The sequence below is a fragment of the Tripterygium wilfordii genome, chromosome 13, assembly GCF_013401445.1.
Source record: "Tripterygium wilfordii isolate XIE 37 chromosome 13, ASM1340144v1, whole genome shotgun sequence".
In the NCBI taxonomy this organism is placed as follows: Eukaryota; Viridiplantae; Streptophyta; class Magnoliopsida; order Celastrales; family Celastraceae; genus Tripterygium; species Tripterygium wilfordii.
The window spans coordinates 15,888,352-15,901,979 of NC_052244.1; the positions used below are offsets into that span (position 1 = coordinate 15,888,352).

At 37.8% G+C, this 13,628-nt stretch overlaps 2 protein-coding genes across 2 annotated transcripts; one reads left to right on the forward strand and one right to left on the reverse strand.

Annotated features, from left to right (window-relative positions):
• The first annotated feature begins 54 nt into the window (after window positions 1–54).
• Window positions 55–10,667, forward strand: LOC120013190 (long chain acyl-CoA synthetase 6, peroxisomal-like). Its single transcript, XM_038864922.1, has 23 exons — window positions 55–389; window positions 2,334–2,394; window positions 2,473–2,550; window positions 2,707–2,778; window positions 2,860–2,941; window positions 3,108–3,213; window positions 3,309–3,385; window positions 5,007–5,051; window positions 5,207–5,293; window positions 6,248–6,337; window positions 6,450–6,529; window positions 6,640–6,733; window positions 7,051–7,139; window positions 7,231–7,319; window positions 8,011–8,140; window positions 8,235–8,353; window positions 8,453–8,576; window positions 8,657–8,743; window positions 9,252–9,355; window positions 9,440–9,525; window positions 9,962–10,048; window positions 10,137–10,223; window positions 10,300–10,667. Exons 1-23 carry the CDS (start codon window positions 239–241, stop codon window positions 10,396–10,398), a joined length of 2,124 nt encoding a protein of 707 aa, XP_038720850.1. The 5' UTR covers window positions 55–238; the 3' UTR covers window positions 10,399–10,667.
• Window positions 10,668–11,194: 527 nt separating this feature from the next.
• On the reverse strand, window positions 11,195–13,111 carry LOC120013904 (probable E3 ubiquitin-protein ligase ARI7). The gene has a single exon (XM_038865879.1). The coding sequence runs from the start codon at window positions 12,961–12,963 to the stop codon at window positions 11,362–11,364; it is 1,602 nt and encodes a 533-aa protein (XP_038721807.1). The 5' UTR covers window positions 12,964–13,111; the 3' UTR covers window positions 11,195–11,361.
• Between the last annotated feature and the right edge of the window lie 517 nt (window positions 13,112–13,628).

Consider the following 13,628-nt stretch of genomic DNA (forward strand, 5'->3'; position numbering starts at 1 on the left):
TTTCCCTCTTAAAGTAAGGAAACCCGAACAACTAGGACCATATTAAACTTTTTTTCCTTAATAGTAAAATAATGGTTTCCTTTTGAAGCAAGGAAAATCCGAGTCTACGACCATATGCAACCGTATCGTTCCATTCCACAGAGTTCATCATCCCCCATCGTCTTCATAGGAACGCGTGCCCAATCCCAACACACAAAACGCATTTACTGTCTCCCTATCATTCTGTCCTCCGATCTCGATGACGAAACCTAACAGCGAATTGAAAGACCAAGCCATGGCTACGACCTCAGCCCAACGACGCATTCAAGCCATCCACGGTCACCTCGTCTCATCCGGCGATTCTCCCTCCCAGCTCCGTACTAACGCCACCTCCGGCGAGTTCTTCTCCGGTAAAACTCTATATCTACTACATGTATGATCGATAAATTTAAGTATTGATTTGTAATTGTATCTGTTCGTCTTTGAAATCTCGAGAGTTAATGATTGTTTGAGAAGTGAAAACATGTTGTTATCGGTTTTTGTCCTGTTTTGACTTTGTGTTATTCAGTGTAATGGATAAACGTATCGTTGTTGTGTGGATTTGTTCGTTTTACTCTAGTTCGTTATGATGGCTTTAGTAATTTAATTCTCTTAATCTGGGCATTCTCTCGAGTACGTGCCCTAGTGGCCTTGCGTTCCTGTTTGAACAATCCTGTTAAAGATATTTCACTTTTGGTTTCATTTTACTTTGGTGCGAACTGTTGTTGGAAAGCAAAGATTCCTGGATTTTTTTTGTTAAGTCAAAAGGGAACATACGGGTGCGTGACTTAGTGGCAGAGTTGCAGTAGTATAAACTAGATATCACAAATCGCCTCTCCACTTGTTATGTGGGGTAACTTCTGCGGACATCGTGCATCTCCCCTACCTCGTTGACCACAAGAGTTTTGTGCATGAGAGTTGTTTAACTTTACCTTTATGAGTGAAGGGATATCTTACTTTTTTGAATAAGTAGGGAGTTTGCTACCACTAGGCAACATCGCTTTATTCCTTGTTGGTATACGTATGGTATGGTGGTGCGGAGCCCAGTACTGCAATACTTTTTCTTGAATTAACTGAAATACTTGTGTGCCACCGAATTAAAATTTTCTAAATTGATTATTGCTTGTAATCAATAAGGGCGCTTGGTTTTCATTTGTTTTCTTTTTCTCTCTCTGTGAAATGCCCGTATATCGATTTTGTCCATGTAATTCTCATTAGAAACTCATATGATGTCATGATGTTGGTGTTGGGTTGGAATGAATTGCAACATTATAAAGCTCCTTTGGGTGTTGCCATGTCAGCTAAAACAAGAATCATGTTTTGCATTTTGTTTTCTCCCACATGAAGTTCAAGATCTATTCAGCCTTTCTTGATTGCTGGAATTTTATTCCTTTACGTTTTTTTTGAATTAAGGGGATTTCAGCTCCCCTGTCCTGTCTGTGGAACTGGATTTGAAGCCCCCAGTGATTGTGCAATGCACTAAAATTCAAGTAACTCCACCAAAATGAGACAAAGCTAATCACAGAGTCCAATTAAGATTTTGCTATGGGCATTACTGTAAGCCTTTAACAAGTTTTGAATATCTAAAATCAAGCCAGCTAAACCTTCTCATCTGGTTCTAAATTTAGGAGATTAGTATTGATGACGTATTCTAGGAGGAGTCATATAAACCAAGTTCTTTTTTGTATTGTTGGATTGTTCACTGAACATGTTAAGCCATTGGGATGAAATTATGATTCAACATAGAATCAGTGCCTTTCGCAAGTGTAGATCCTTCATTCAAGAATCATCCCCACCTAAAAAGTTAAATGTTCTGTGTTTTGAACCTCTCCAATTAAAAAGTTAGTCTAACCTATACATAGGGGGGAGTGTAAGAGTAAAAACTGTAATATACTACATTTGGTTTAGATTATAACGTGTAAAGCCCAATTGTTGCTATTTTTGAATAGTTGCGCTTTATTATAGGCTTTACTTATTAATACGCAGTGGAAAATATCGAAGTCATCATTGTCTTGAAGCATTTGATGGCTATCTCTGGTGAATTCTATTATCATTTATATGCATTCAACATGCATGATATTGTATTCGTAAATTCTATATGTTCTCAATAGTGATAGTGAGCTACGGGACCGTGCTATTTTTTGGGTGAAAATGCCTCTTATAATCACTCGGTGTCGTTTTAAATTTACCTATAGTTGCATTCGGCATCACTAACTGCCCTTTTACCTACTGTTACATTCCTCTTCTTTTTTCGTAATGTTTTCATTGTACATGTATGCATTAATGCTGCCAATGTCGTGTTGGTTTCTGAGCAGAGCAGGGGTACAGTGTTGTCCTTCCAGAAAAACTGCAGACGGGAAAGTGGAATGTATACCGGTAACATTTACTGAAATTTTTTCAGTTTTCTTTATTTTTCCCCTTCCTTTCCTAAAGCTCAAGATAATTTATTTGCAGGTCAACTCATTCCCCTTTGAAGCTTGTGAGTAGATTTCCTGATCATCCAGAAATTGGTACACTACATGATAATTTTGTGTGAGTTAAACATGCTTTTTTCCCCTTTAAGCTGGCTTAATTACATTTAAGTTTCTCTTTTTTCAGCTGTTCCGTCCATTTGAAAATTTTATACCTTTATCTATTTTATTTCAATTAAATGTAGTCTAATATGCTTTTTCCCATCCTTTTTTATAGTCGTGCTGTTGATACTTTTCGAGATTACAAATATCTAGGCACGCGAATCAGGGTTGACGGAACTGTTGGAGAGTGAGTTTCTGTTCCTCTTGAATGTAGTCTGCACGTTATTTTTGTTGAAGTTGAGTCTGCCATTGACGTGTATTCCTTCAGGTATAAATGGATGACATATGGAGAAGCAGGCACTGCTCGGACAGCAATAGGTTCCGGTCTAATTTACTATGGAATACCTAAGGTGGACATGCATAGAGTACTTAGATGATTAATTGTTTCGGGTTCAACTTATTATTTTTCATTTAGTTTGCTCAATTATTAATAAGTAGTTGTATTTATAAATAAGCATCTAGTGGGTTAATCTTTTCTTGCTTAATATCTGATTGTAGCTGGTTTATTTATAACAGGGGTCTTCTGTTGGATTGTATTTTATCAACAGACCAGAGTGGCTCATTGTTGATCATGCCTGCTCAGCGTATTCATATATATCTGTTCCTTTATATGACACTCTTGGTGCTTGACCTGTCAAATATGGAGTTCAAATATGATTTCTAGCTTGCTTGGTATGCAGTGCTGATGTTGAAACTATTTTTTGTTATTCTCTTCAGGTCCAGAAGCTGTGAAGTATATTTCAAATCATGCGGTTGTTCAAGCAATATTTTGTGTTCCCCAGACACTGAATTCTGTAAGTTCAAATAATTCTATCTTTGGGTTGACCTTGATGCAGGACAGTAGCCGGTCTTATATTTTTTTAAATATTTTTGTTAAGGGTCATGAATCCTTTTTCGGAGAGGATTTCCTTTTAATTACACTTTGTTAACGATCAGGAATCCTTTTAGAAGGGGGTTCCTTTTAATTACGTTTGTCTAATAAAGGAGCTGTAGCCCATGCAGCCTATGTCCTTCTAGGTTTTCCTATATTGCTAGGATTTCGTTGTAACTTCTATTTAAAGGCTTGCTTGCCTCAGTAATGGGAGAGATAAATTTTTACAGCAATAGTTTGCAATATGAGAAATTCCTTTACAAGCTCGGTGAGAGATTGAGAGGGGAATGTGATCTATCCGATCCTACCCTACCCTAAGAGATTGAGGGAAATACTGTTTTAATTTAAATATTCAGCAAATTTTCTTGTTTGCTCGATGCTCTATTTCAGTTTTAAGAAATATACGAATTAGGAATTTTTGTCCCAGGGTTCTTCAATTGGGACTGATTTGGGGGTTAGGGTTTCTGGTTTTGCTCAATCCTAGTTAAAATCTACACCAGTAGCTTAAAAACCACATCAGTCCTACTCCTATCAGTTGCACGAATGTAGTATCAAGCTTGGGAGATGATTATATTTCTAGTCTCAAACCATGTATGATACTGGAAATTTATAAAGATCCTTCAGTTGCTGCCATGCTTAATGAACAAGTTTTGTGATTATGAATTTGATGGAATTGACTGGCGGTTGTTCACGAAGTTTAGCTTATGTTATCCAGTGCCCGCATGGTCATCATTGTGAAAGTGATAATAAGTTCTTCTCTCAAGGAAGTTTGAATAGGCTTTTACATAATTGATGGGAGCTTATATAAAAGGATTGTCATATTGTTTTGGAATACGCGTATGGCTGTTGTGTAGAGTTTTTTTACCCCCTTTAAGTCATTAATTAGTAATTACATACTTGTTATTGGATGAGAGCCAAACACAGAGGACACACATGGTTCTTAGTAATCCATGAATAACTTAAACTCTAGGTTCAAAAAAAAAAAATGAATAACTTAAACTCATCCTACGTCAACATCTTAATCCTGAAAACGGGATTAGATTTTGCGATTTTTTTCATTGACTTTATTTGGAGTGACATTCAATAACATTTTTATTTCTTGCTGTTTCCTCAACGTCTGGCTTGTTTAACTGGAGTAAAAATCTTATCTTCGGCCACAAGCCATTGTTAAATGACTGCGTTGACGTATTTGAACAGAAATGATGGGTAAGTTTTTGCATTTGGATCAAGGTGTTATGCTGTCATATGTATACACTTTTAGCAGGTACCTGCTACAATAACATTCTTCAAAAGCAAAAAATGCTACGGTAACCAACACCCATGTAATTATTGTGAGAATTAGAACTGTGTTTGCTTCATGCAATCTATGCCTTCTTACTCAGAACAATTTAAGAAATTAAACTGCACTACTGCAGTAACCAATTAACTTTTTGCATTTTATTTGTTATTTTCGTTGGATTATCTCATCCATGTAGACTTTTTATTTTTATTTTTCTCTGCGGTGCTTGGTTTTCTCATGTACTTCTCTTGCTTTTAATTGGCAGTTGCTGAGTTTCTTGTCTGAGATTCCTACTGTACGTCTAATTGTGGTATGCAAACTCTCCCAACTTCTCTGTTTATGTTGGTCTCTGATTCCAACCTGATCTTTCTTGATGAAATACTGTATTCTTTCGTATCAGCAAGAAAGGAAGGATATTAAACTGTTGTCCACTTAAGTATTTCATTTGCTTTTCCTCTAAAACAGGTTGTAGGAGGGATTGATGAACAAATGCCATCCCTTCCATCATCAACTGGAGTTCAGGTTGTAGCGTATTCGAAATTACTTAATCAGGTAATTGTTTACAGTTTTTCATTGTTGTGTTCTGCCTGGTATCTAGCAACATAAATCAACTTATGCTCAGGGTAATTAAAATTGAAGCAACCCGAGTTATTTATTTCCCCTTCTTAACAGTGACTGTTGTAATTTATTTCGTGTGAGCCAATAATGTTTGGTCTACTTATTTTTCTTGAATCTTTCTGCTGAGGGTTCTTTGCAATTACATATATGTCATCATCATAAGATAAGTGTATCAGGACTTGACTGAGAAGATTGAGTCAGCATAGAGTAAACAACACATCTGGTCATCCTCATATACACGACTTGTCAACTGATCGTAGTCTGCCAAAAGGTCATGAAGAGGTCAATTTGTCAATCTTGGGCCTCCCTAGAAAAACACAAGGACCAGGAGACACCATCATTGAGGTCGCTAACCATAACATCTTTACTACACCCTAACCTAAATGGGACGGGGAATTGAACTTGAAGGGGGAACATCATTGATCCACTTATCGTGCCAGAAACTAATCCCGGTTCCATTCCAACCTTAGACGTTATGTGATGCTGGCAGGAAGGCCACCCTTTCCGAATATGAATCGAGAGGCTACTAATGAGCCTCCCTAGTCAACTTAGTTCTCCACCCAACATAATATGTGGAGAGGGTGTTTCTGGAATTGAACGTGTGACCTTTAGGTTGCACCCTTGCAACTCTACCATTGGCCACAGGTTCGCTTGAGAGAATAATGCTATGTGCAAATGATCTTGTCAATCATCAAAAGCGTTTTACTTTAATTTTGTCCGTCATTAAAAGCTTGATACTTTTTTCTTGTAATGTATGCTTTTCAGGATTCTTATAGCTGCAAATTTCATCATGGTGTAGCTTCAAAGATTTCGTGGTCATATTATACTATATTATTCTGATTTTGCTATGTTGTTAACATACTTGTTTATTCAATGATTTCCTTTTAGGGCCGTAGCAATGTTCAGCCCTTTTGCCCACCAAAACCTGATGATGTTGCTACCATTTGCTACACAAGTGGTACAACTGGGACTCCTAAAGTATAACTTCTTCCCATTCACTATCAATTTCATTTTAAGGGTTATGGTATTTCTGGAAATGGTTTGACTATAGCAACAGAATGAAGATTTAATGTTCAGTAACTCTGTGAAGGGAGCTGTTTTGTCCCACGAGAACTTGATTGCAAATGTCGCTGGGGCCACTTTTTCTATGAAATTCAACTCATCAGATGTGTAAGTATTCATAATCTGAGCTATGGCATGACATACTTGGGTGTTGCTGCGTTATGTCAGCTTACTTGGAAGTTCTATGCTGTACTTAAATTACCAGTATTTTTTTTCAGTTATATCTCCTATCTTCCTTTGGCACACATTTACGAAAGGGCGAATCAGGTCATGACAGTATATTTTGGAGTTGCTGTTGGTTTCTACCAAGGGGTATGAGACTGCTCCAATCATTTCTTGTACCCTTAAATAATTGTTGGTAGCCTGAGTGAATATCTTGTACTTTTGATAGCGTTGCCGATATTCTTACTAGGTGAATAGATCCCAAAATCTGTGGTAATATAGTTGATAGACTTAGTGTTTTAGCATTTTTAACTAATTATTGTTCTTAGAATGAGCCTTGCATAATTGAGCACCATATTGGGAAAGCAGGAGAAGGGAGCTGGTTTAATGTATTCCATGTTTAAGCTTTTGGGATAATGTATTCCATGTTTAATTGACTGGCCCTATTTTCCAATCTTTGCCAACAGGATAATTTGAAGCTAATGGATGATATGGCTGCTCTGAGACCGACTATATTCTGCAGTGTACCTAGACTATATAATAGAATATATGCAGGGTAAAATCTCGTCCATTGTTTCTTGAAATGATTTTACTCACTAATGGCTAAAATGATTATGCACTCATTGTTCAAATATTTTGTTTGGCAGCATTATGAATGCTGTAAAGACTTCTGGTGGACTACGAGAGAGGTTATTTAATTCAGCTTACAATGCTAAGAAGAATGCTATGTTGAATGGTAAAAAATCCTATTGTGGTTTCTATTGAAATGTAGCATGAAATAATTTTTTCTATTTTTTGATACTGTGCTCTGCATGTGAAATTTCCATATTACAAATATATTAATATTTCATAATTTATAACCTCTAATAGCAAAAACTGGGAAGCACAAACTTCTGGTTCTTTGGAAACAGACTTCTCTCTTTCATTCTCATTCTGATGGCAATTTTTAAATGTGTATCAAGATCCGAGTGTGAAGAATAATGAACCATACTTATTTTCAAAAAGTCTGGGGTTGGATGTGTGGAAGTGTGGGAAAGTAGGTGGTTCTGTGTCAATTTGATTTTAAAACTTCAAGAAAAGAGACGAAGGAATTGGGGCAGTGATATATTTATTTATTGTACTAGTAACATTCTATATAAATATCTCTCGTTGTATGTCTTAATCATGAGGGTTTAGAAGTGCAGAAATTTTGTTTTGCATCAAATCTGTGCAGTAATACTAATGTAGGCGTCTGCATCGTGAGGGCTCTTGAAGAAAGTAGTTCCTTTATGCTTTTGGTGGTTGAGTGATATTATAGTTCTTAACTGAAGAGTTTGAGGTTCTTACTAAGAGTCCTTTTTTAAGTTCTACTCTTGGGGGATGAAACCCAATGTTAATTTGTCCAGCATTTTTCAACTCAAGACATCTTTTCTGACCTTTTGCTGCAGGTAAGAATCCATCCCCAATGTGGGACAGATTGGTGTTCAACAAAATAAAGGCAAAACTTGGAGGACGCGTTCGTTTCGTTGCTTCAGGTGCTTCACCCTTGTCTCCTGATGTGATGGACTTTTTGAAGATGTAAGTCAGTTGTACTTAGCAATTTGAATGGCTAGGCAGACATTGTGTTCTTTTCTGATGTTTGTTTGATTGCTACATTGGAATTACCATGCAGTTGCTTTGGTGGGATAGTAACGGAAGGATATGGGATGACAGAGACATCATGTGTTATAAGTGCTCTTGATGAGGGTGACAACCTATCTGGTCATGTGGGCTCTCCTAATCCTGCTTGTGGTGAGTTGTTGACAATAATTTTAGACATGTTATAGAGTCTTTCTTCACTTGTTTTGTCTATTCCTTAGGTTGAGTTCATTGTTTGTCGTTCTGTTTCAGAAATAAAGCTTGTAGATGTAACAGAAATGAACTATACATCTGAGGATAAGCCATATCCTCGTGGCGAAATCTGTGTTAGGGGTCCCATTGTTTTCCAAGGATATTATAAAGATGAAGCACAGACGTACTCACCTTACCTATTGACTAGCTCATTTTGGTTGTGCATAATATGGAATTCATCTGATGATATAATGGTATGGACAGGAGAGAAGTAATTGATCAAGATGGATGGCTTCATACCGGAGACATAGGGCTGTGGCTACCTGGAGGTCGTCTGAAGATTATTGATAGGTGAGATCATACCCTCCTAGGTTATGTTCCTGAATTGAATTGAATTGATTGTGGTTGGACTCACCAAAATTGGTAAATCGTTGGCACATTTTGCATCTCCCTAGACTTTTATAACTGTCTCATGTTTGGGAGTTGTTGGTTAGATATAATTGGTATATCCAGTCTGAGTCATCAGTATACTTATGTGCCCATGGAGATGATGAAAGTTGACTTTTCTGCATTTCTAGGCTTTATGTGCGAGATGAAAATAGGAGTGTCCTATCGGGAGGTTATGCAGCCAACTTCTGGGTTTGTTTTGGCTTAATCATTATGTTGGATCAATGGGTAGTTATTTTTAAAATTCTACTTATGTGAGTGGTGTTCAGCTGTTCTATACTGTGTGAATCGACCATGGAACTTGCGGACAAAAGATACCTCATTTTCATGATGTCATAGTTGGAGTGCCTCCAATTCACTTTGGATATACATATCTTCAGCATATTAACCAAAAATTCATATGTTGTCACAGAAAGAAGAACATTTTCAAGTTGGCGCAAGGGGAGTACATAGCTCCAGAGAAAATTGAGAATGTTTATGCTAAATGCAAATTTATTGCCCAGTGCTTCATATATGGTAACGTAATTGCGTTTTTTGTGTTTATGATTCTGCCTCCCCCCCCCCCCCCGGACCGGCTGACTCTTGACTTCACATTGCTAGGTGACAGCCTCAATTCTTCTTTGGTAGCTATAGTTTCAGTGGACCATGATGTGCTGCAAGCCTGGGCTGTGTCAGAAGGTATCAAGGTAGTATCTGGTTTGGCTTCTGTCACTCATGCAGAAACAAATTTATTGGCTTTGTACTGTTGTTGCATTCGAGTGGGGGGGAAAGGGGACGTTTTTTACCAATCTTTGGTTGCTTTTATTTAATGTACTACTGAAGTTATGGAGTCATGATGTGCTTAAATAACATCATGTGTATCTTGCAATTTGGCTATGTCCTCAGAATTCTCCTCATCAAATTCAAAGTTCTTAATACAAAGGTTGATTTGTTCCAGTCTAGTTGCTTCATGTGGTATCCTTGTGTTGGGCTGCGAGGCACTAAATCTTTTGGAATAGACACTTGAGAATTTAAGCTGTCTCCAATTTTGTGTTACGCATGCATCTAGGTGGATAAGATACGATACGATAATCAAGGTCCCATCATTATATATTAATCATTCTCTGTAACGTGTGTGTACAGAACACAAATTTGGAACAACTTTGCAGTGATCCAAGAGCAAGGGCTGCTGTCCTTGCCGACATGGATGCTGTTGGACGAGAAGCGCAGGCAATGCATCTGATAAACTTTCCATATGGTCCATACTTTGTAGATGAACTTTACTTTTAGCTCAAACCATTGATTGATTTTGCTGCAGCTGCGAGGCTTTGAATTTGCAAAAGCCGTTACTTTGGTGCCAGAGCCCTTTACTCTGGAAAATGGTCTCCTCACCCCAACATTTAAGGTAATTGTGATCTGAGAGTGGAACAGAACTACAGAGAGTTGACATTTCTGATTCTTGTTGTGTCAATTGCTTGCAGGTTAAGAGACCTCAAGCAAAGGAATACTTTGCAAAAGCCATATCGGATATGTATGCCGAGCTGCCAACATCAGATCCTTCTGCTCAGAAGGCACTGTGAAATCAAGTTTTGGGATTCAGGAAAGCATTCTGATGCTTGTATTCAGCATCTTTCTACTGGTAATGATATCACTGGATTTGACATATAGTTCAAGGCTTGCAGCCGCGGTTTATTTCTTCGGGAATAAACTCATAATAATTTTGATTATTGGAAGTTATTGATCCTCCGAGAATCATGCATGTATTGTTATCAACTAAGAAGAAGAAAATGTTAAGTCTTGTTAGGACTGCCAAGGTGTTAATAAATTGCATAACCATTGCCTTCTGTTATAGCTTGTTCGTAGTTTGATCGTTTGTAGTGACTTTACGTCAAATCATCATAACAAATAATACTTATTTATATAAGGAATTCTCAGTATCGACGTTCTTATTGGAGTTAATAGAAGTACATGTACGTTTAAGCCCCTTGACTAAGATTAAAGTCGATTTAGGATATAGGAGTTTAAGATTTAGAATTTAGATTTTAATATTTGGGTTTTATGATTTCAATTTTAGGGTTTGGGGTTTAAGATTTTAGGGTTTAAGGTTTAGGATTTGATAGAAGCAAACCATGTGTTAAACATTGTCCATCTTAACACTTGAGAATCTTTTAATGACAAACAAAATCATACAAATAACAAATAAATAGTGTAGGACAATACCTCAAGTGGATTAGGTCAAACTTTCTCAACTCGTTTATCTACTACTGACCTCCTTCAAATTATAACAACTCTTGTATACTTCGGTTTACATGAAGTTGTAGCTCATTCAAATTTGAATCTCAATTTTATGGTTTAGGATCTGATTCGGAATATACATGGTAAAATTCTTTTAAACACGAATGACTACTTATGCATTATTTACTAGCAAATGTGCAAAATATACCTTAAGCAATGAAAGAAAATCATCAAGAACACTAATATGTCAACAAATTGAAAGGTCATTTATATAATTAAAGAATTCCTTAAACTATCATCTGCTGCTCCTACCTGCAATTTGAGCCTCCTGTATGGGGAGAGTCCACATCTGCTAAGCCATTCTCCAATGCCCTGACCAGGTTCTCAAAGTAATGTTTTGTGACACTGGTCAACCCAGCTAACTTTGTTCGGAATTCACCAAATTCTTTTGAAGGGCTTTCATCATTTAGAAACTGTTGAATCTCCTTCTCCGCGCATTGATGAAGTCTCTCTAAACCAGACTCTGCCTCGCCTTGCAAGTACTCAAAAAGATTTCGTTTAGCAACCTCATGTTTGGGAAGGTAATACCCATAAGCGTACGTCCACTTGATAACCCGCCTACACTCAACTATCTGCAGCCAGGCCTCTTCTATGAACTTGAGCTGAGACTGAGATGTGGCTTGTATGTATCCGAGGTTCTCAAGGTGGACAGTTTGCACCCGACCTAAATCCTCGAGAGCTTTCCTCCACGACGAGTGATTGCTAGCCCAACGTTCATAATAATGAGTGTATCTCACTAATGAATTCTTCGCCATTTCTCGTCTTTTCTCAGCCTCATCATAAGCTCCCTCTTGCTTGGCTGCTGTGTAGCGATTACAAGCATAGTAACCACCACTTAGCTCACCGTGTGCAGACCACGAACCAAGGCATAGCCAGCAAAACTGAAATGTACAAGGCGGTCTGCAGGTCATGTGCATACACCCATGGTTCTTTTCAATAGGCCGCTTACATTTTGGGCAAGGCTTCGAATTAGCTAAGATCCAATTCGTGTTCTCGGATTCAGAACTGTTCTTGAGAATCCACTTTCCCACAGTGCCACAATCGACAGGACGATGAGCTTCCTCAGTACAGTTCCAGCAAAAATCATACGAGCATAAGCAGGAAACGTCAAAATTACTCCCACGATCATCAAAATCAATCGCATACTCACAACCTGGTGCAGGGCACCACTTGATCTTTCTATTGTCTTCAATGTAAGACCTTACAAGGTATCGATGATACTTCTCCTTATCTTCATCAGATGCCCATCTATTGACCATATCTTGATCAATTGCAGAGTGACATGACGGATCAGGACATCTTAAATTCAAACATCCAGGCCCTTCGCCTATGCTCGTGCCGATGTATCTTGACCAGCAAAATTCACAGAATGGATGAACACAATAAGAAGTTGAAGCAATCTGATCAAGCGGAAACGAATCAAAACAGATTCCACACACCTTAGGAAACTCTACAACATCGGGATTGTGGAATAAACCGACAGACTTCCTAACTTTTTCTTCATCGGCAAACCATTCTTCGAACAATTTGCTGACACTCCAATTAAATTGACGTAGTAGAATGATTACTTCAAACCTTGAGAAGGTCCATATGGAGAGGACTTGCAACACTTTCGCAATATCATCCTCCAGACGATTTTGTATCTCTGTTTCATTCAACACTGTATAATTGTGCAAACACGTATGGTCGGTGTCATCATCGGCCTCGCAGTCAGGTTCGGTGTCATCGGCATCGCCAGCTCCGTCGTCTCCGTGGTAGTACTCGTCGTCCTCCTCCATCTCGTCAACGTAGAAATCGTCATCAAGGGAGTCGCAATCGTTGCTGTCGAGCACGTCCTCGCCTGATTCCATAACATCAAAAAGCCCTAGCTAATAGTTTAAAGGGCAGGAGATAGAGAGAGCCGAGAGGTACGAATCTAGGGTTTTAGGGATTGTGCAGAAGAATCGCTTCGATTCTGTTGGTGTGTGTTTGTTTCCTTCGTACTGGGATTTATAAGTATTATGAGATAGGATTAGCCGCCAATCATATTTCTAAACGGACTAGGAGACGAAATTAAACTAATTTATTTTTTTATCAATTATCTTAACACTCATTTATTTTTCTTAATTTAATTAAAAGTTTATAAGATTTAAAAAAAAAACAATATTTTCAAATTCCACTTACTTTTTTTATTGTTAGCGTTATGTTAACAATCTAACAATTTACAAATCTTACCAAAAAATTACAAAGCTGAAAAACAAACGTTGAACTAACACCAGATGACATCCAATGTCCCTGGATACACTGAACAAAAGCAACACACATGGATTTTCTCTCACACACACTTGTAGAAACTTTCCCTCTCTAAAGCAGCAATGAAGCTGTGCCATTGAATTGCTTTTCAGAATAATATACAATATAAAGATTCGTCTCTCTTATCTATCTATATATAAAAGCCCGTGGTTTTCGAGCCACCTCGTGGCGAGTTAGTTTCGTTTTTCATACTCGCGCGTTTCGTCCGGTAATGAGAGAGACA